Consider the following 19,768-nt stretch of genomic DNA (forward strand, 5'->3'; position numbering starts at 1 on the left):
AACTACTGGAGAAAAATAGAACTACAGTCTAAAGTTTTACAGATTATTTCTCCTCAAGTATTTCTGTTATTCAGGGCTATAAATGTAATCAAGTTCCACTTCAAGTCTGAAGACACTTGCTGCCTGTGTTGGAATCAAACATGACATTGAATCGTATTCATTAATATAAGTTAAACCGTAACTTTTTCAGCTAATTTTAACTCCTCATAATTGTGCTCCATGTGGTATTAAAGTCTGACATCAATGAACTTTACCGTCACTCTCCAAATCGTCAAATAAACTGTCGTCCATGGAGACGAAGCTGAAGCTGGAGTCGTCGCTCTCGTCAGAAATGTAGCCAGATGTGAGACACGGGTCGCCGCCCAGAGATCTAGGAGGACCACCGAGACTCTTGGACCTCTGGAGAGACTGAATATACCTCGCCAAACTCATACCTTTACCTTAAAGACAAAACACGGTACATGTACATTAGGACGGGGCTGCAACTAAATATTTATATCCATCTTTGAATTCTTCTTTTTCAAATAAGTGATCAACTGCTTGTTCGAGAAAATGTTAGAAATGTTGCCTTCAAATGACTTGTTTTGTCCAAAACCTGAATTCACAATATTATAAAACAGAGAATAGCATCAAGTCCTCCTCACTGTTCTTGCAACGGAGACTGTATGTTCTGCCTCTTTCTGTCAGCAGGGGGCTGAGCCAGGCGGCGTCCAGGCGGCCCAGCCGGAAGCCCCCGAGGCAGAGGGCGCTGTTGTTGAGGTCCAGACCCAGACGACCCAGCAGCTGAATGATTGTGGGTCCTTCGCCCCGCTTCACGCTCACAGCAAGAGCCCTGCGGAGGTGCTGCTCGTGGGCACCTCGGCTGAGCAAGAGCTCCACCAGCTCCAGAGGGCCGCCTCTCTCACACACCTGAAAAAGAAAGCATAGGGTTAATGATTGACATTAAACTCAAAGTAAACTTTAATTATTTTATTAGAAGGGCTGAGTATTGAAACTGAATTTTGGTGCAGTTTAAAATAGAGGTAGTGGCACAGAGAATCGACAACTGTCCAGTACCAAAACCTGGCCTAATGTGTCTGGTTGCATTGGGAGTTTTGTTAGCTAGACTATTTGTATTGGCACTGTATCAAACATTGTTCCCAGCTTTATCTATTAGTCTATAAATTATCTAAAACAAACAACAAAAACCTAAACAACTGTCCATTACAAGTTAGCAGTACTTAAGCTAATGTTTTCATATTTTAAAAATGTTTACTTGCCTACTTTGTCCCATCACCGTCAGAAAAACTTTGCACATATTTTATTTTATCTAGTCCCATTTAATTGTATTTTATATTGTATTTATTCAGTTATTATTTTAAATGTTTTCTTCTTGCACACTCATGGATTGTGCATATTTTTGTAGTTTTGTCGTTGCCGTCATTGATTACTGGCAGTATGAATGTGTGTATGTCTCAGTGGACTGTAGAAACTGGCTTGACCTCTGTGAGCTGACTCTTTAAGCATTGAGGCTTGGTCCAAGGTAGGTTCACGCAGATAAATCTTTAGGAAGGCAACAATTTAACAATGTATGATACCAATACAGTCAAGAGAATGTAACATTCACAACAACAATCAACCAAATTCTGTTGATGCCCGGACCAATTGTTCTTTTAATAGTTTCAGCATTATCATCAAATAAGTATATTGTTTTCCAGGTTTGTAGCTTACACAAAAAGTGTTTGAGCTAAATGCTAACGTCAGCATGCTAACACACCAATGCTAACACGCTGGTGTTTAGCAGGTATGTTTGTTTAGAGTGTTAGCATGCTAACAATTGCAAGCTATGGACAAAACAAAACATTATCCAGTCAAAATTAGTATTACATTTCATCCTAAACATCTGGGTTTTTTTGTATAACCAAATTCTATAAAAAAGTCCATAGAATAGTTATAGACATATTGGTCTGGACCAAAGTGGTTGCCCAACCAACTGCCAATCCTAGAGAACCATGCCATTAATGGCGAATGGGAATTCTGTTTAGAGCTTTTTTGAGTTAATATGCTAAAAGAACACAAGAGTGTCAGGATTAAAACCATATCTTCCCTCAACAAATTAAAAATAATTTCCCCTAGTCTAAATTATTGACGTCTCACTTCCGGGATTGGAGGCCCCGTGGCTCCTTCAGGAGTGTAGCGCCTACCAAGACAATTGTGATTGGTTTAAAGAAATGCCAATAAACCACAGCCCATTTTTCTCCCAACCCGGAATGCTTTGTGGACTAGCCAGACCCTCCTCCGTAGCAATGTCTGGCAATGCAAGACTAAACTTTCCCTAACCCTGGCATGTGGGGTATTGTGACCTCTGACCTGGTAGATGAGAGATTCTGTTTTGGTTTTTCCATTGATGTCCGCGCCCAGCTCGATCAGACACTCAGCCAATGTCGTGTCTCCGTCCTCACAGGCCTTTTCCAGCATGCTGTAGTGTAGCTGGGAGTCGCACCACATCTTAGACAGAGCCAGGCACACCGATTTACGCAGCTTGACAGCAGACAGAATGAGAAGAGAGAAAATTAAACGTTTTCCCGTACAATTCAGTTTTGTACTGTTTGGGCCAGTGTGTGTGTACAGTACAGCCTGCAGGTCAACAGAACTGACTGCTGATACATAGCATGTGACTGAGTCTAAAACTCTTAATATTTCCATGTAGATGTGTATTTATTTTAAAGAAAGAAAGAAATTAGTGCATTTTTTGACAGCAGATCAGAATGGAACAGTCATGAATCTAAGAATAAAAAAGGCCCTGGTTCTTTTGGAAAGTGTCAGTTAAGAGAAAAATACTTATATAAATAAAGTCTTTTAAAAAAAAATATTGGTTTGAAACAAGCTGTGTGAAGAGTACCTCTGATTAAAATCTGTGGGGAGAAGAGAGAGACACAGAAAGAGAAACTAAAAAAGAGGAGGAAATATTGTATAGTTTAGACGTGTCTAACCCTCTAACTCACAGCATTGTTGTTCTGGTCGGGAGTCTCTCTGAGGTGTCTGAAGATCTGCCTGTCAAAGTCTTCTCTCTGCAGTTCAGCAGCTGCTCCTGAACAGGCGTCCAGCATCCTTAGAGCCACCTGAAAACACTGCGTGACACAAAAAACACGGACAGATCATGAGTTTGCAACCACTGAACTATAATCAGAAACAGTCAAGAGAAGCCAAGTGGATTTTACTCAAAGGATATAGCCCAAAATCCAACTTTGCATCAAAGGGCTTTACAAAATGTACAGCATACAACAGCCTCTGTCCCAAGTCTACACCACTGTGACTGGCTCTCTTTATCCAGACCACTAACAATCAATCACATCTACGTCTACATTTAACATCATAAGAAAGCTGTCTGTTGGACTACAACTGTAAATGTATAAAGTAGGGTGAGAATATGTACCAATATGGAAACAGATGTTATTGTGGTTCCTAAGTCTGATAAAAAATATGTCTAATTGTTAAGTTCTCAAGTTTAAAGCAGGGCTGCTAGACATGGCAGTAACAATGATATGTATTACATTTTTAAATATTTTGTGTTTTTGTGTCAGCAGTTCAAATGTTGTAGTTGGTCCTTCTTCAAAGATACGCTAACTCCAAAATAATAAAGCAACTTTAAAAGGAGATCAATCAAACTGCCAATTCTTGACAAGCTTTTAAGAATTACAGATTTGACGTTTAGCACTTAATGACAAAAGATTAGAACTAAATAATTTAACATGCATTGTGTTTCAAAGGCTACCTTCAGGAGCATCTCAGACTCTTCCCTGTACTGGATGAGTGAGTCGACCACAACGTTGGCCAGAACAGGTACGATCATCCTCGACAGCTTCTTCTTGGTTACGAGGTAGTTGAGCAGGGTGAGACCCCAGAAGTGTATCTCTGGAAGAAGTTGGGAAAGTTAGTGAAAGCATGATTATTCATCTTTAATATAGAAATAATATTTGAAATGTCTTTTAATTCCACTATTCAACAACTGCACATTCAGGTTTTGCACACCTTCAGTCAACAGATTTCCCACATTCACTACAACTAGAGTACTTCCAAATCTGCTTTTATGGACCTAAACTCAAGATGGGGGCATAATGTTCTGTAAGTGAAATTATTTATTAGCCAAAGGTGCCCAGACTTTCACTGTAGAGTAGGGTTGCATGACTTGACCTAAAATCCAAATCATGATTAATTGCACATTTTATCTCCATAACAATAAATAAATACATATATTTTGGCATCATAGTTCATTGGCAAGGGGTGTACTATAAATAGGCTCAAATATTGAAGGTGAGATATTTTTCTATTTAAAAAGTGTTTATTTTTTGTGATTTTAAAATAATTGAGGGAAACACACAAATCGGCAACTATGAAGGCAATTTTTTTGACAATGTGTGAAATTGAAATTAAAGCACACATTGTTTGAAATGAAAATGTCACATTTTAGTTTTATGAAAATTACAGCTTCCGAATTTTGATGTCGATACATTTTCGATTAATCGTCCAGCCTTACTGTAGAGCCAACACTATGCCATCCTGTTGTTAATCTCGTTTACTACACATAGCAGATTTTTCCTGTCCAATTTAATATTAAAAAAATCTAATTTGGATTCATTCAGGCCATTACTGACAGTTGTTTACTGTACCTCGTTCCTGTGGGAACATCTGAAGTGTGTGCAGCACTGTGTCTATCGCCCCCTGTTGGCAGAGCAGGTCCACTGCACCAGAGCAGTCAGCCAGAGCAGACAGCACCTTCAGACCGCACGTCTGTATGGTCGAGCTGCTGATGAACTGCACACAGACACAAACACACTGGACATCATGCTGGTGGGCGATATTTATACTGTGTCTGCAGCGGAATAATGCATATAATTGTAAAAAATACATATATATGACAATGTTAAAGTCCTGTGGGTTTGTGGATGGCAAATCTTTTCTATTATTCTTTTTAAAAGGTAATCAAAAAGCATTTCACAACCAAATGCTTCAACATTTTAAATTAATATCAACATGTTGCCACAATCTTATTGCTATAAATGGGGTGGATAACATATCATAAACACCTATAAGTGTAATGCATGACCATAAAGTTGATTCAACACCTCTCTGAAACAGTTAAAAAATGAACATGTCTTTCATGAAGGTCGGATTTATTGCAGACTGTTGTCTTGAGACTGCATTGGTATTTGCTGGTATTTGCATGCCAGTGACATGTGATGCCTTTTTCTTTCTTGTTTCTACCCTTCCTTCATTCTTCAATTATTTTTGTTAATGTAATTACACCCTTTCCAAGTTCTGGTCACAAAACAACCTACTATATAATTTCTACAATGAATGGATGAACTGTTTTTGAATCTACAGTATGTAATGAATGAGAACTATACTGTATGTACTGGCTGAGTAATTGTTCACTGCTTCTCTTTATGTGCGAAACAAAATCCCATGAGGGCGTTTTTCAAGCTCTTTTCATGTATTCTTTTTGGTTTCTGTGATATCTGTGCTATTTTATTGTATTACATCTGTCCATATTTTTAAAAATCCCACAAGGACAAAAAGGTGTGGAAAGGCTGAAAGAAAATGGGTAATATTTTGGTCAGTGGGTTCATACCCTGTTGAGAACCTCCAGGTAGAGGGTGTGAGCTCCTTCCACCACACACTGGTTTTTTAGCACCTTCAGTGACACGTCGGCCATGTCAGGATCTGCAACTGAGACTCCGTGCTCCCTTAAACTCCTTTCTAGGAATTCAAACACACCAAGGAAACAAGTGAAGACAAAGAGGGAAACACACATCTGCTCTGTTGTCAATCACTAATCTAATAAGGAGTGTTAAGAATGCAGTACTTGGAGCACAGGAAGAGCACACCATTAACTAATCAAGCTGCTCCACTGACCCAGCTTTGTTCCATTTGGATTCGCAGAATATTAATACTGTAAATGGAAACTTGTACTCGTAACCCTTCCTGAAAAGTAGCTGGAACTATCAGATCCCCTAACATGCACAACTGTATCTAAAGCTGTTCCCCGTTCAATTCAACTGCCTGAATCTAATGTCATTCAATGCCTATTATCACAGCTGCAGTTTATTTCCACAGCAAATTGAAAGACACAGATCTAGCATGTAATGTCATTACAGTTTACTGAGGAGCAACATCGGCATTCATCTGGACTTTTGCTTCGGTCCACCTGACGAATCCAAGTCCATTATTCGCTCTCATTTTAGCTAGTAAAAAATATCTTAATCTAATTTCTTAAACTGTTAGGTGTTCCGCTTTCTTCACCAGCTAGTTGCTAATGGACCGTCTGGTGTTTGGTGCTGGACAGGTTGTGTGCAGCGGGTTTATCAGAGCTTGTGTATGGAAAACAGCTGCCTGCTGCTGCTGGAAATAAGGTGAGATTGATGAAAAAACAGTGAGCTAAAAGAAGGCTAACAGACTCAGCAGAGCTGCAAAGTTGGTGATAAGTTGCTGTTGGTACATCACTACAAGCATCTCATTTCACACCGCCGTCATTTAATTAAGCGTTGATGAAGAAAATGCTCATAAGTGAAACAACTTTGCAGACTGGCTTTTACTTCATGTTTCACGAGCTCGCTGTTAACTTGGAAAAAATTACAGCACTTTCTTAAAATCAACTCAATTGCGCCTCTTGGACAATTTAGAAACCTGGTTCTAAACCTACAAACTTCTACTTGTAACGGCTTTACGTAATTGTATTTTCTTTTGCATCCATATTATCCTAATTTATTTCAATATTTTTCCAATTCTGAATGTTTTATTGTCTTTCTATAATTTCCCATAAGTGTACTTTCCATGACTGTATTTGTCTTTGTAATCTGACTCGATGCTATTGAAAATGAGGGTCACCCTCAAAAATCTCTCCAGGATAAATAAAGGTTGAATGAATTAGCAGGAGCGGAAAAAGATACTTTGGAGTAACAGAAAAAAACCAAAATAACTTCATCAACAACAACAAAAATCTAACCGAAAAGATCAGAGTATAACCATCATTTGATTGGCAGGCAGGTCACCTCTGGGCCGTGCATGAACAAAACAGAGAGTGCACTTATATTACCTGGGCAGAGGAAGACCAGGCTGGCCTGCAGAGCCTCCAGCTGGACCTCTGGCTGGAAGTTGTGGACCTTCATGCTGCTGAGGATCTGACTCATGGCCATGTTCAACTCATCTAGACTTGCTGTCCTACAGATATACAGTAAATCAAATATGTATGTCACAACATTTTGAGAAGATACTGTTGCTTGATGTTCATGACTTGATATTTTAATAAGTCAGAAAACAAAAGCCCTACAAAAAAAAAAGGTACAGAAAGCGTGGATGAGCTTTGACAAACAACTCTCCACTCAGTGCATCTGTTTTTTCTAATTTTTTTGTTATTTATACTAACTCTTTTTAAAACCAAGGAGGACATCATGGAAGGGAAACGGTTTGTGCCCACCTTCCCTGGAAGAGCAGGCTGAGCAGTCTACAGGCGCTGACTGAAACTTCAGCTGAGGTTGAATGTCTCTTCATCATCTCCACTAGGTTGACGTGGAGGCCACTGGACAGCAGCGCAGAGCACATTTTACCTGCAAGAAGAGCAGACCGTTGCTGTTCGAGGCAAGAAAACATTTTTCATATATATTTTTTTTATATATAACTGTTGGATGTTACACCTGCAATACATTTTTGTTTTTTTGGCAACTTCAGACTGTTTGCTTATCACCTCATGTTGACATGTCGAGTTTATAAGCAAACAGGTAGGCTATAGCCACAACATTCCCCTTCCGGGATTGCTCTCATGCTGCCGGAAATTCCGCCAGATGTAACTCTTTTCGTGTCCGTTTTCCGGTGTCCCATTACCTTCTGCTTTCTTTGTATCCTTGTAGTCTTGTATTAATGTCTGTTATGACGTGCTGTAACCATGTTCTATGTTTCTGCAGAACAGGAACCTGCTGAAAACCAGTTTTTAAACTGAGTCAGGCCCGTTTTTTTGTATTGTAATGTAATGTTACTTTTTCTAACTTTCCTGTATAATAAATATATGAAATGAAAAATGAAAAATCCGGTGGATTTATGAGGACTATGGTTAACGGCTCCTCAGATCTCTGCATGGTAAATCCAGACAACTAGCTAGACTATCTGTCCAATCAGAGTTTTCAGGAAGTGTACAATAGATTTTAGTGCCTTATCACTGAAAAGAGCTGCGTGCTGTTGCCAAAAATGGCACTGTGAGAGCTATAACAATGAACCAAGACAGCAAAGTTGTGGGCCGGCCAGTAAAACATTAAGTTAAACTCATTATTAAACTCCATAAAGCCAAGCGGAGCTGCAGATTCAGGTGATAACTCTCTGTGGGTTCACTACGATCAACTCCTTCACATTGTTGCATTATTCATCGTCACATTGTTATGTTTAAAACATCAATTTTAGCTGCTTTAGTGTGGACTGTTGAGGACTCACTGTTGTGTGTGAGGAGTGTGGCAATGGCACTGGTAGCAGCTTGAAACACACTGGGGGAGGAGGAGTGGAGCAGAATGGCCGCCATCAACTGTCTGTAGACAGGAGTCCTGAAAACAATCCAACAAATGACATTACATTCTCACATCAGACACTATTAAATATTTGTTAAACATCTCTCATGATAACATAGCAGTTGTGGCCAGGATAGCTCAGTTGGTAGAGCAAGCACACTTATATACTGGTTTATTTCTCAATGCAGTGCCCACGTGTTTGATTCTGGCCTGCTGCATGTCCTCCCCCCCCCCCTCTCCCCTTTCATATCATCATCTGTCCTGTGAAAATAAAGACCTAAAAACTAATCTTTAAAAAAAAAAGATAGCACAGCACTAAATTAATCCAACAAAATCTGATGTCCCACATTTGCTTATTTTAATAGAGGTTTTAAATAAATTATTATAGTTCTTTTGGGCTTTTCTGTTTTAAGAAGATGTGTGTACCTCTCTTCCTGTTCCTTTTCTGAATGCTTCACTCCGTGCAGCAACAGATTGTGAATGGCCCAGCTTGCAGCTTCCTAGGGCAGCAACAGGGATTTGCACAAGTTAGACACTTTGATTTTTTCATAAATGATTGTATGTTAAATATTGTCTGTAGCTCGAGGGCCAGCAGAACTTAGGACTGACCCATAGACCGTCTAAGGACTGACCTGAACATCTGGCTCGGCAGCGTGGAGCTCCAGTGCCGTACAGCAGACCTCCATCCAGCCCAGGCCCATGTCTTCCACCTCCTCCCTACCCCTGTTCTCCTCCTCCTCCCCTTCCTCCAGACCCTGCTCGGCCACCGCTTTGTTCTGTACGATGGTTGGGGCTGACAGATGGCGACAGTAAAGATAATTACAACGCTGTATGAGATGAAATATAACAATCAAAGGTCTTCTATTCTTTAAAAACATACAACTTGTTCTTCTCAACACTACCGAAAAGACAATTTCTGTGAAATTCCCTACTGAGAACTTTTTCAGCTGGTTTTCCTAATCAATAGATCATATCATAGCTAAAAAAGACAACTGCATTTTGTTGGTTACAAACAAAGTCAAAGACTAGTGGTTGGTTTAGTTTAATTGGGTTAAATCTGCAGGCTTAGTCATGTCTTGGCTATATTTAGCACCCTGGATAAAAACAATCTGGTGGTACAGGGCTGATGATGAAATCAATCCGCATGGTAAGAACATCTAGGTAATTAGAGTTTAGATTCTCTGCCTGACCACAAACTTAAAACCTCGGGCCGGGTCATGCCGATATTTCCCACCACTATCCTCGGGCCGTTCCCTTGATCAACCATTTTTTAATCATTACTTATTTAATTTAATTGGGTGGGGAGAAAGCTATGCCTCTCCAGCTTCTCCAGTAGCTCTGGGTATATGTCATGCACGGACTTGAGTGTGAGGTAAACTATGCAAAACCGTGTCTCCCCCATCAGTAGCACTTTCTTTGATAATTGCGCTACCAGGCCCGATTGTTTCAGATATCTCACAAGTCCTTTAGAATCAGATTTGGTCTCTGCTATATCCGCCGCATTGTCAGCCAGTGCGTCCGCACGCAGACCGTGGCGAAGGACAGTATTAATTAGGGGATTGAGACAAGAAAGTCTCCTACATGGTTCCAGGTTTTGGGCCCGATCTAAGCTTTATAGAGGATATGCTGTTTTTGTCCCCGATGTAATTTTTCTTCTTGTGTATAATACTGTTACGTAACAATGTTGAGGTCAAGGCATTAGATATAGCATATGGGAGTGTGCGTCCTCACTGAGGTCAGCCAGACAGGAGAGAGCGGCAGCTTGCAGCTTGACGTTGTCAGGGAAAGACTGACAGGCTTTGACCAAGACCCTCAGGACGCCGTTCAGTACCAGGATGTTGTAGTAACTCTCTACGAGATGACACAAAACAAAGCTGGATTAAACTGATGCATCCGTTGAACCTATCAATCTTAATTGGTCAACTGGCAAACACTAATTTTCTTATCAGGATGAAAAAACTGCCGTATTGAAAGAGAGGATTCATTGATTTCCTAAACTGTGTTATCACCAACTGTCAACAAGTGAGGCAATACTCCAAAGTTATTCAATTACAGAACACCTGAGAGTTTTAAACACTCTTAAAAAAGTGTTGACTACATTTTACATTGGTTCCAGTGAAGTAAACTACAGAAACATGCAACCAAAACCTATTTTGTCCCACAAAGAATAAGCTTTAGCAAGTTGTGTATGTACTAGTTTATTTCTAACATTCTGAAATAAGAAGCTTTTACATAAACAGTACAATGTAAAAGTATCTATCAAATTCTAAATCTACCTATAAAAAGCTAGAAAGAAAAAGCCTATGATCCTCTAGTATAACCTTTGGATCCACTAAACATTAGAAATATGTGGTGGAAAAAAACACTACACAACTGAAATAAATTGTTGGAGGAGGGAGGCTGGCTATAAAAATCAGACTTAAATATTAATATAAATAGTTATATATGGCTAAGTCTGTGGAAATTGTGAACTTCTGACCCGTGGGTCTGACCTGATGTAAACCTCCTGAAAAGGCAGCAGGCCGTCTCCTGCAACTCCTCCACCTCGGAGAACGTGTCCATGGCGGCGACGATCACGCTGTAGCACCGAGCACCTCCCGACATCAACATCTCCACGTTACTGCCTGGAAGAGAAGAGCTATAAACTCAAAACAACTACACCATTACCGGGTTGTTTGCATTTCAAATTGCAACCTTCATGTTACAACATTTAACATCTTAGATTAAAGTCAGAATTTTAATTTAATTCTGATTTAAATATCAGAATTAAAAAAAGTCAGAATTCTGAGAAAAAAGTCAGAACTCACATACATTTTTCACCAGTGGCCCTAATCCTCTTCCGTACAGTGTACGCTCAAAACATGCAGATAACTAAAATGTCATTGTACAGCAACGTCTTGGTTTGTTCTTTGTCATATTCAACCTTCATCCTGCTTTCACTGAAATAAAAGTAATGTCATTTATTATGTTTCCTTATTTTACAACTGCAAAATATCTTTCTCAATACATATGTTGGTCTTAAATACCTAAATGGAAGCTATCCCAAAGATTCTTGATAATGGTATGAACAAAAGAATGTTTTCTGAAAAGAAATGTACAAAATTTGTTGTAGCCTTTTATTAACTTATGTCACCTAAATGAAAAAATACCTTGCAGTGTGGGAAAACTTATACCTTTTCTTTCTTTTTTTCTTTCTCGTAGTACTGCATGTATATATGTCATGTAGTCCTAGTAAATCAAGGATTTTGCACTTGCATTCTGATAATCGCATTTGCAATTTGCATTGCCAAATGTAAAAACAAAAACAAATGTTCATGTCTTCAACCCACTTATCTATTACATGACTATGTTTGTGGATAGAAAATGCATAATCCCATCAAATGAGTTGTTGTGTTCCTCACCAAGAGGGAATTTCCATGAAGATTTGACTATTTTCAACAAAATATTTTCAACAAACGCAGCTCTCCTGTCCCGCAAAAGGCTGTTCTGATGTGTGCATTTGAGGTATAATCTGATTTACCTCAAGACTGTACCGGGGACATCACGGTGGTGAGGTTAAAAATAGACCATGTGAAGTAAAGAAGAAAAATAGTTGATTTTTTAAGGCTTTATTGCTCAACTTTTTGATGTTAATCAACGTCTGTTACATTTAGGCCATTGCCAAATAAGTTACTACAAAGCTAATTAAGGCTATCAGCTCCACACAACTCTCTCTGTATTTCTCAGTATGACTGATGTTCAGAAGATTGGGTCTTCCGGTAATTTTTGTGCGCAGAAACTTGAGGGAAGATAATTACCTCTTCCAAATAGTCCATCATGTTTTTTTAATCCTCTGTGTCTTCCTTGGCTAATAGCAACTGTGTAGAGGAAGGGTGGGAGCAAGTATAATGTTGACGCCCCAACAGTGTTGTTATCATTACTTAGAATTTGTCATCGGGACAACAGAAACTATGCACTATAGATTTAAAGTGCTTCCTTCGTGATTAATATGTGGTTGTCGGTACTCGATCTGTGCTGCCTGCACAATCCGTCCTGCACATGCGCAAGATGTTCGCACATGTGCAGATGATAATCCTGTTTTACAAGGATTTACGGCACTGTACAATCTGTTCCATGTTTCTGGTTGTCCACTGGGAAGCTAACGTTAGTTTAGCTAACAGCTAATTCAGCTAACTGCTAGCTTTCAGCTTGATTCAGTCTAAAATAACGTCAACTCAAAGTAAACCCCGGGAAAAGCAGGTTACAGCTAAATTAAAACTTTACAGTAATAACTAAAAAGACAAGCACTTTAAATGAGCACAAGTAAAGTACAACTGACGTAACAGCTGTTGTATATTTTAACGATTATTTTCAGGTTTTATTTTGAGGGTCTTTTAAAGTTATTACATGCTGTCTCAGCTAGCGGTTTGCCAAATTAGCTGTTAGCTAAAGTAATGTTCGCTTCCAAGTGGAGGCTAACGGCAGACCGCTACAAGCATGGAACCGATGTTGTAAATCGTCAAAACGGGATTATCATCTGCATGCGTGAACATCTTGCGCATGCGCAGGACAGATGTGCAAGCTGCACAGATCAGGTAGCAACAGTGGTGTGTAACATATCAACCAGTACATCAGTAGAGTGAAGGCACACATTCCTAATCTCCTCCACATGAAGAGAACTACTGATAATACGTATCTATTTCCCCTTGCCAAACTGAGGTTTAAACCAAACCTTTACTAATTTACTAATCAAGTAGTTAAGTTACTACTCCAGTTCTTTTCTCTCCCTCCAAAGGCCTGGTGTGTGTAAAATTAGGTTTTACCAGGACGAGCCAGTGGGAGCAGCACCTTCATGGCCTGCAGGTGCAGCTCGGGGCTGTCTGGAAACATTTGCAGAGCCGCCAGAACAACTACATGATCCTGGTTCTCCACAAACTCCACCAGGTGGTCATCACTTACTGGGAACACAGGCATTAGAAAGATATTCAGCTACTGTACGCAGGCAGAAAAATGTTTTTTTTTAGATCCATAAGGAAGATATTCATCTACTGTACGCAAGCAGAAAAATGTTAATGCAAATCTATCTAAAAGGCTAACTCTTACATACAGTAAAATTGCGAACATTAGCTAGCTAACATGTTAATCATCATAGTTCTAACTTTTCGTGCCTTATTGTAATTTATTTATTTTATGTGCATTATTTCTTTTCAAAAATGTCAAAAGGACCTAAAAAAATAAATGAAAGCTACCATTAGCATTCTGACATGCTAACATTAGCAGGTCAGAATGCTAATGTTAGCTTTTCTCTGAAATGGATGATAATGTTAGCATTAGGCTAAGTGGCAGCCTAAGTGGCAGCTGAACCTGACAACATGTCCTATAATGACCAACTTAAAAGATGTTAAACTTTTTTTTTTTTAAGACGACAACAATTTCAGCCTCTTTTCTGGAACCAACCCCAGGACAACCATTGGTGCAAGAAACAAGTAATTGCAAGGCTTTTTTCATGCAATGAGCACTACAGCCTCACAGAACTCCAGGCGGAGCTATAGATTGTTAGGCAAGTATAATATGTAAGAATAAACAGAGCCCGAAACATCTTAATACACTGCAATAGGACAGAGTAGGCTATACCTGCCATTACCATTGAATACCATTGAATAATAGGACAAAGAAAATACATAGCACTCTTCACACTAGAATACAGTATAGGCGGATAAAGTGTGTGTGTGTCTGCTCACCTCTCTCCAGGAGGAATTGGAGAGCTCTACAGCCTTGGAGCTGCACCTCTTCACTGTTAGGAAACGTCTTCATTGCCTGCACCACCAAGCCAAAAACATCCTCTTCCTCCTCCAGCACCAGCAAAGGAATCATGTCTAAATAACCATGAAACAAACAAGCATACAAATAAGCCTGATGCCTTAAAGAAAGCAGAAGGGAAAAAGCTGAAGCAATATTGAAATACACCTTCAGGGCCACAAATCAATTAGTTTTACTAATTATTTTGTCACCTAATCGTTATCTTCAAACTTTAATTTTCACCATTTGTCATGTGATAAGTAGTGAGTATCTAAATTAGTTTTTGTGTTTTTGTAATGATGTGAATATTTTCTTTAGAAACGTTCCACAGAGTCAGAAGCAGGATGTATTTGACTTACTTGCATGATTACTATCCCCAGCAATTGACATTGTAGTGTCACAGACAAATCTAAATTTTACAGAAGCTTCACATCACACAAAGCAGGATGAACATAGGTCATTGCACATTGTAGATAACAAATGAGTTTTGTTTAAAAAAAATAGATCATTTAAAAAAAAAGATGAAGGTGTTGCTCTAAAAATAAACTACACAAAGACAATGAGTTTTATGGAAGAAGCCTTTGAAATACCAACCCCCATACTAAATACTGGAAATACTGTGACATATGCAGATTTATATTATAACTAGATAGTTACATTTTTACTCTTCTTATTTCCTTAAAGACTTTTTGATTCATTTTTTGTCAATGTTCCTTTTGTGTTGATCTGTGGCTTTGCTCTAATCAAATAATCAGATTACCAATAACCATTAAAATCCCACCCTGTGAGCTGGGCTTTAGCTACAAGTCAAAGAAAGGCTATTAAACTCGACTTTACTGTAAAACCATTCAATTATTAAAAGGCTCCCCAAATTTGCACCAGTACTTTTACAAGAGCATCTAACACTGTATTTTAACGGACCTGACACGTTATTCCGTACTAAATATCTTTCATCCATTGACTTTCAATACTGTGACTGCTTGTTGTTCTGTCATGAGCACACTGAGGCAAAATCTGAACAACACAGTATGGCAATAAAGTATTGAATGTTGGATCCATATTCTAGTGCTTGTGGCAGGAGTGATGTCCTGATGTGTTTTGGCATAACTCGTGTGACGTCCTGTACCTGATCTGAGCAGGAGAGCCAGGGCTCGGAGTCCAACCATGGTCACTCTGCAGTCTGTCCTGTACTCCGATAGTACTTTCAGGATCTGCCTGGAAAAACACATCAGGACACATCACTAACGAAAAGAAATAAACCAAGGCTGCAGGCAAGACACCCATGTGTACTCAGAACTTTTTGAACATTTGGTGGACTATAAAGTGATGTGGAGAAAATGTTAGACAGCTATACAAAGGAACTGAAAAAAGTCACTTTACAGATGCAACTGACATTTGATACTGTTACATGACCACCTACCGTGCTCAGGAAATGAAAACTACGTCAGAATAATGCAGACCTGAAACATCTTAGTACCTGCCAAAATCTATTAACTTAAGGAAAAATGCAGACAAGCTAAAGAGGCTTAAATTCATGTTGTTTGAAAGTAGCCAGCTCAATTGTGGAATGATGTTTTTAAATCTGGGCACACATTGAGCTGACACAATACTAAAAAAAAGAGTTAATGTAGGTGTATCAATTTCCACTTTATATATTTACTCTTACACATTTTCTAAGAAAATCCATGAAACTCAACATCACAAAGCAACCAAAACAACAAACATTAACATTAAGCTTAATAACTCTCAAAATGATTACTTCATTTTGGGACAATTACCTTTTGAACTAACAAGACTAAGAGTAATAAAGGATAATGGATACATTAAGGCTATGCCAATAGTTCTGTGAGCCGCTGCTTTCAGCTAGATCCTAACATCAGCATGCTAACAAGCCTACAATGACAATGCTAACATGCTGATGTTTAAATGTTTACTATGTTCACCATCTTAATGTAAGGTGTTAGAATGCCAGCATTGGATGATTAGCATTAAACACAAAGTATAGCTGAGGCTGATGGGAACGTCAACTAACAGTAGTTCATCACAGCTACAGCACAGTATTTACTTACTGGTGCACTCCCAGTACATCCCAGTCCTTGACTGCCTGCAGAGGTCTGGTCAGCTGGTCCAGCGTATCGGGGCATATTTCAATTAGACGACACAGCAATGACCAACCCACCTGTAGCAAGAAGATATCACCGTCACACAATAAAGGCCAAAAAGCTAACTATCAAAATCAAACTAAAGAAAAAGATAGATGAAGAAAAAGAAGAAAAAAAATCAGCTAGTGGAAGTGCAACTTGAGCACCCGGATAGCTCAGTTGGTAGAGAAGGTATCCATATACTGTATAGAGGTTTACACCTACACACAGCGGGCCATGGCTTGACTCCAACCTGTAAAACCTTTCCCCCTTTAAAAAATAAAACAGTAACTGCAATTTAACCTGCAGATGCTTTGCCAATATTGGGAGTCAATGTTTATTTTCAGCCATTTTCCAGCTGAAAACCTAAGAATAATGTAAAGACTTGTTTGACTTGACTGTAACAGAGCCAAAAGCAATAAGCCTTTGTCCCTATCTGAAGGAACTTTATTTATAAGCAACAGCTGAATCGTTGTTGCAGTATGTAAAACAAATCCTCAACAAAAATATGTTTTAGACAAAATCCTGCAAAATGAGCATTCAATGATTTACAGCACCTGACAAAATACAACACGCACAGCTCTGACAGCTCAAAAGCCCAACTAAAAGGAAGCCGCTCTTAAGGAAAACTGCGTAGAAACTCCCAACAGATCAGGAGAGAAACATTTTTTTTTGTATTCCTAAAATGAGCCTGTTATGATTGGCTGACTATCTTACTTTCATTTTTATTATCTTCCAATCTCACCTCTGATAAGCTGCAGTCACAAGACACCATAAACATGCTAGATCAGGTGTAGGCATGTCAGCTTTGGATGACTTTTAAGCTTAGTAGGTGATACTGTTGTACGGACTTTAACGTTGCGTGTGTAGTTAAAGATGGCACACTATTCTGTTTCCTTTCCCAACATTACAAAATGACACTTGGACATTTGTCATTAAAACCAGCTGTGTTTAAAGCCACCACATGAAGTCTGTTCTCTCTATTTAGGGGGACAAATTTTAAGATGGCCGAATAGCACACTGCTTATGTAAAAGGATACATAAACAACACAATCAAGGGCTTCTGATGTCTTACAGTACCTGCTGGACTCCTTTGCTGCTAATGTAGGACACCAGCACCACCATGAGGGGGACATGGACATCTTTGTCTTCAAACAGCTCAGCTGCTGCAACAAAGCATAACACATGATGTGACAAGTTAGCTTTGAACAAAAGGAGGCAGTCTTTTCCACTCATTTTTATTTTGGAATGTGTTTAGTAAGGCTTGGATAATGAGCAATAACTAGGATCAATCAATAGAATCTCTCTATAGAATGATAATAAACTACTTGTTTCAGCCCTAATAGCAAATCCTGCGTTCACAACTACATAAAATAAAATCAATATTATCAAAGTGTGCTTGAGTACAAAAAGTAAATAATGCATTGTGATGAGTTGTGTACCATCTTAACATTAAAATCCAGTTGTATCTCTGTTGGAATAAACACATACCAAACTTACTACAGTAATGTGTCTGTGTGTCCCTTTGTCTTTATGTCCTAGATTAGATTAGATTATACTTTATTCATCCCACGACGGGGAAATCTTGTTGTTACAGCAGCAGCATTTTTATATTTTTTCTATAATCTTTATATGCAAACAAGCAACTACAATTATGTGTTGAATGCAGTGCAGTAAAAGTAAAAGTACCTAAGGATAAAATTGCAGGAAATGGAATTAGTAAAAGTGCAATAATTACATAGTAATTACTATTAATAGTAGTCCCATAATTACTTACAATCAGCGCAGACACCCAAACTACCAAATAATACTTTCTTAAGATCAAATAAAGTTACTCTAAAGCAGTGGTAAAGTACATGTTTGAGGTCCTTGTACTTTACTTGGGAGTGTTTCCATTTCTTGCAACTTTTTTGCTTAGCTATACTACATTTAATGTACCCTACAATGTATGAAGATAATAATATAAACTCCACCAACATTACAATTAATTATGTTTTCCATTCTAATGCATCCGAAATAATAATCCAATTATATATCATAATATTAGATGTGGAAAATTTTCTGCATAATGATTACTTTTATATTTTAAGAAGGTGAAAAAGACCTGATAGTTTTTCTGTACTTTTAAGTACGATTTTGAATGCAGGACTTGTGATGAAGTATATTTAAACTGTAGTATTACTATAAGTGAAGGATCTGAGTACTTGTCCCGCCAATGCGCATTAAGTCAAACAACATTCCTAAAGAAAATCAAGCTTGTTTATGATGAGCAGCATCATGATGATGCACATGCATGAAGAATGGGTTCCTACCATTGTCGGTGTGCGCCAGGAAAAGCAGGTCCTCAATTATTTGTATTAGTGTGCACAGTTGTCTGTCTTCTTGCAGGATTTTCAGCCTCACCAGAAGTTTCTTCAACCTTTCTTCTAACTCCTCGTTGCTTACCATGGTGTTAAACATGCTGTTTTTCAGCTGAGGAGTTGACGTGCATTTAAGTCGACCAGTAACGTTACAATCCCTCAGAACCGAGCTTCGGGCGGGCCGAACTGCTGCAGCATCGCTACAGTAGCATGGGTAGAAAGGAGTAAAGTGGCGCTCATGTTATTACATTACATCACATTACTTGATATTAGCTATGTTACATCATGTTACATTAGCTACAGTAACGTTACGGATAAGTGGCCGTCACGACTAGCTAGAGAAGCTGAATGTCAGTGTGACGGGGTTTCGATTCAGACGTTGACGTCACCGTCCTCGGCTAACTTTCTTCTGGCAGAGAAACATGTTCCTCTTTATGTAGCTGGAGACTTTCTGTTGTTTCTGTGGGAAAAAAACCACAGAGTCCTTTCTGAGAGTATGAAAGCCGTGTTCCTTCTTCCTTATAGTCACATCATATGACTCCGGTTAGAAAAAACTTCCCGTCTGTTAAAGAGGAAACTGGAAGCAGACCGCGAAGCACAAGCACGGGGGGGGGGACGCGAAGAACCATCTATCTGCTACAAAGACAAACCGCGTTTCCCTCTCGGTAAAGTTTGCCAACTGCGTAGATTATTAAACCAAATCGTTTTTTAACTCGACTTGCGTTGGCTGTGATTGACAGTTTACACGTTTACGGGCTATCGAGTGGCATTTAAGCTGCCTCCCACACCGGAGTCTGATGTCAGTTACCGATTTGTATACAGTGAGATAGACTTGGCAGTGATTTGTGCCGTATTACATTCAAAGAACAGCAATTTTAATGTTTGTTTGCGAATGGACAAATATACTAAGCAAAAAGAGGAAAACATTCAAACGTTTTACAGCTAAATTAAAGCGATA

General features: G+C 38.9%; 2 protein-coding genes across 3 annotated transcripts in view; one reads left to right on the forward strand and one right to left on the reverse strand.

Moving 5' to 3' along the window:
* lrrk2 (leucine-rich repeat kinase 2) overlaps positions 1-19,665 on the reverse strand; it is a 42,430-nt gene extending 22,765 nt beyond the window's left edge. The window contains exons 1-20 of one of the 2 annotated variants that reach the window (XM_034879484.1): positions 18,763-19,665; positions 17,531-17,613; positions 16,379-16,488; positions 15,436-15,524; positions 14,252-14,386; positions 13,334-13,468; positions 11,024-11,155; positions 10,263-10,382; positions 9,164-9,324; positions 8,958-9,031; positions 8,461-8,567; positions 7,457-7,586; positions 7,076-7,200; positions 5,612-5,739; positions 4,650-4,794; positions 3,755-3,894; positions 2,985-3,110; positions 2,350-2,520; positions 645-909; positions 255-440 (exon numbers count right to left, since the gene is read on the reverse strand). In XM_034879484.1, coding sequence (XP_034735375.1) covers positions 255-440; positions 645-909; positions 2,350-2,520; positions 2,985-3,110; positions 3,755-3,894; positions 4,650-4,794; positions 5,612-5,739; positions 7,076-7,200; positions 7,457-7,586; positions 8,461-8,567; positions 8,958-9,031; positions 9,164-9,324; positions 10,263-10,382; positions 11,024-11,155; positions 13,334-13,468; positions 14,252-14,386; positions 15,436-15,524; positions 16,379-16,488; positions 17,531-17,613; positions 18,763-18,910 — 2,710 coding nt within the window. In that variant the 5' untranslated portion in view covers positions 18,911-19,665. Of the gene's footprint in view, positions 1-254; positions 441-644; positions 910-2,349; positions 2,521-2,984; positions 3,111-3,754; positions 3,895-4,649; positions 4,795-5,611; positions 5,740-7,075; positions 7,201-7,456; positions 7,587-8,460; positions 8,568-8,957; positions 9,032-9,163; positions 9,325-10,262; positions 10,383-11,023; positions 11,156-13,333; positions 13,469-14,251; positions 14,387-15,435; positions 15,525-16,378; positions 16,489-17,530; positions 17,617-18,762 lie in introns of both variants that reach the window. The other variant, XM_034879482.1, reaches the window with a different exon arrangement.
* The window catches only part of kif21a (kinesin family member 21A), a 65,299-nt gene continuing 64,343 nt past the window's right edge, over positions 18,813-19,768 (forward strand). The window contains exon 1 of the mRNA XM_034879486.1: positions 18,813-18,822. The gene's annotated coding sequence lies outside the window, so the exon portion shown is untranslated. The remainder of the gene's footprint in view (positions 18,823-19,768) is intronic.

The sequence above is a fragment of the Etheostoma cragini genome, chromosome 8, assembly GCF_013103735.1.
Source record: "Etheostoma cragini isolate CJK2018 chromosome 8, CSU_Ecrag_1.0, whole genome shotgun sequence".
NCBI lineage: Eukaryota > Metazoa > Chordata > Actinopteri > Perciformes > Percidae > Etheostoma > Etheostoma cragini.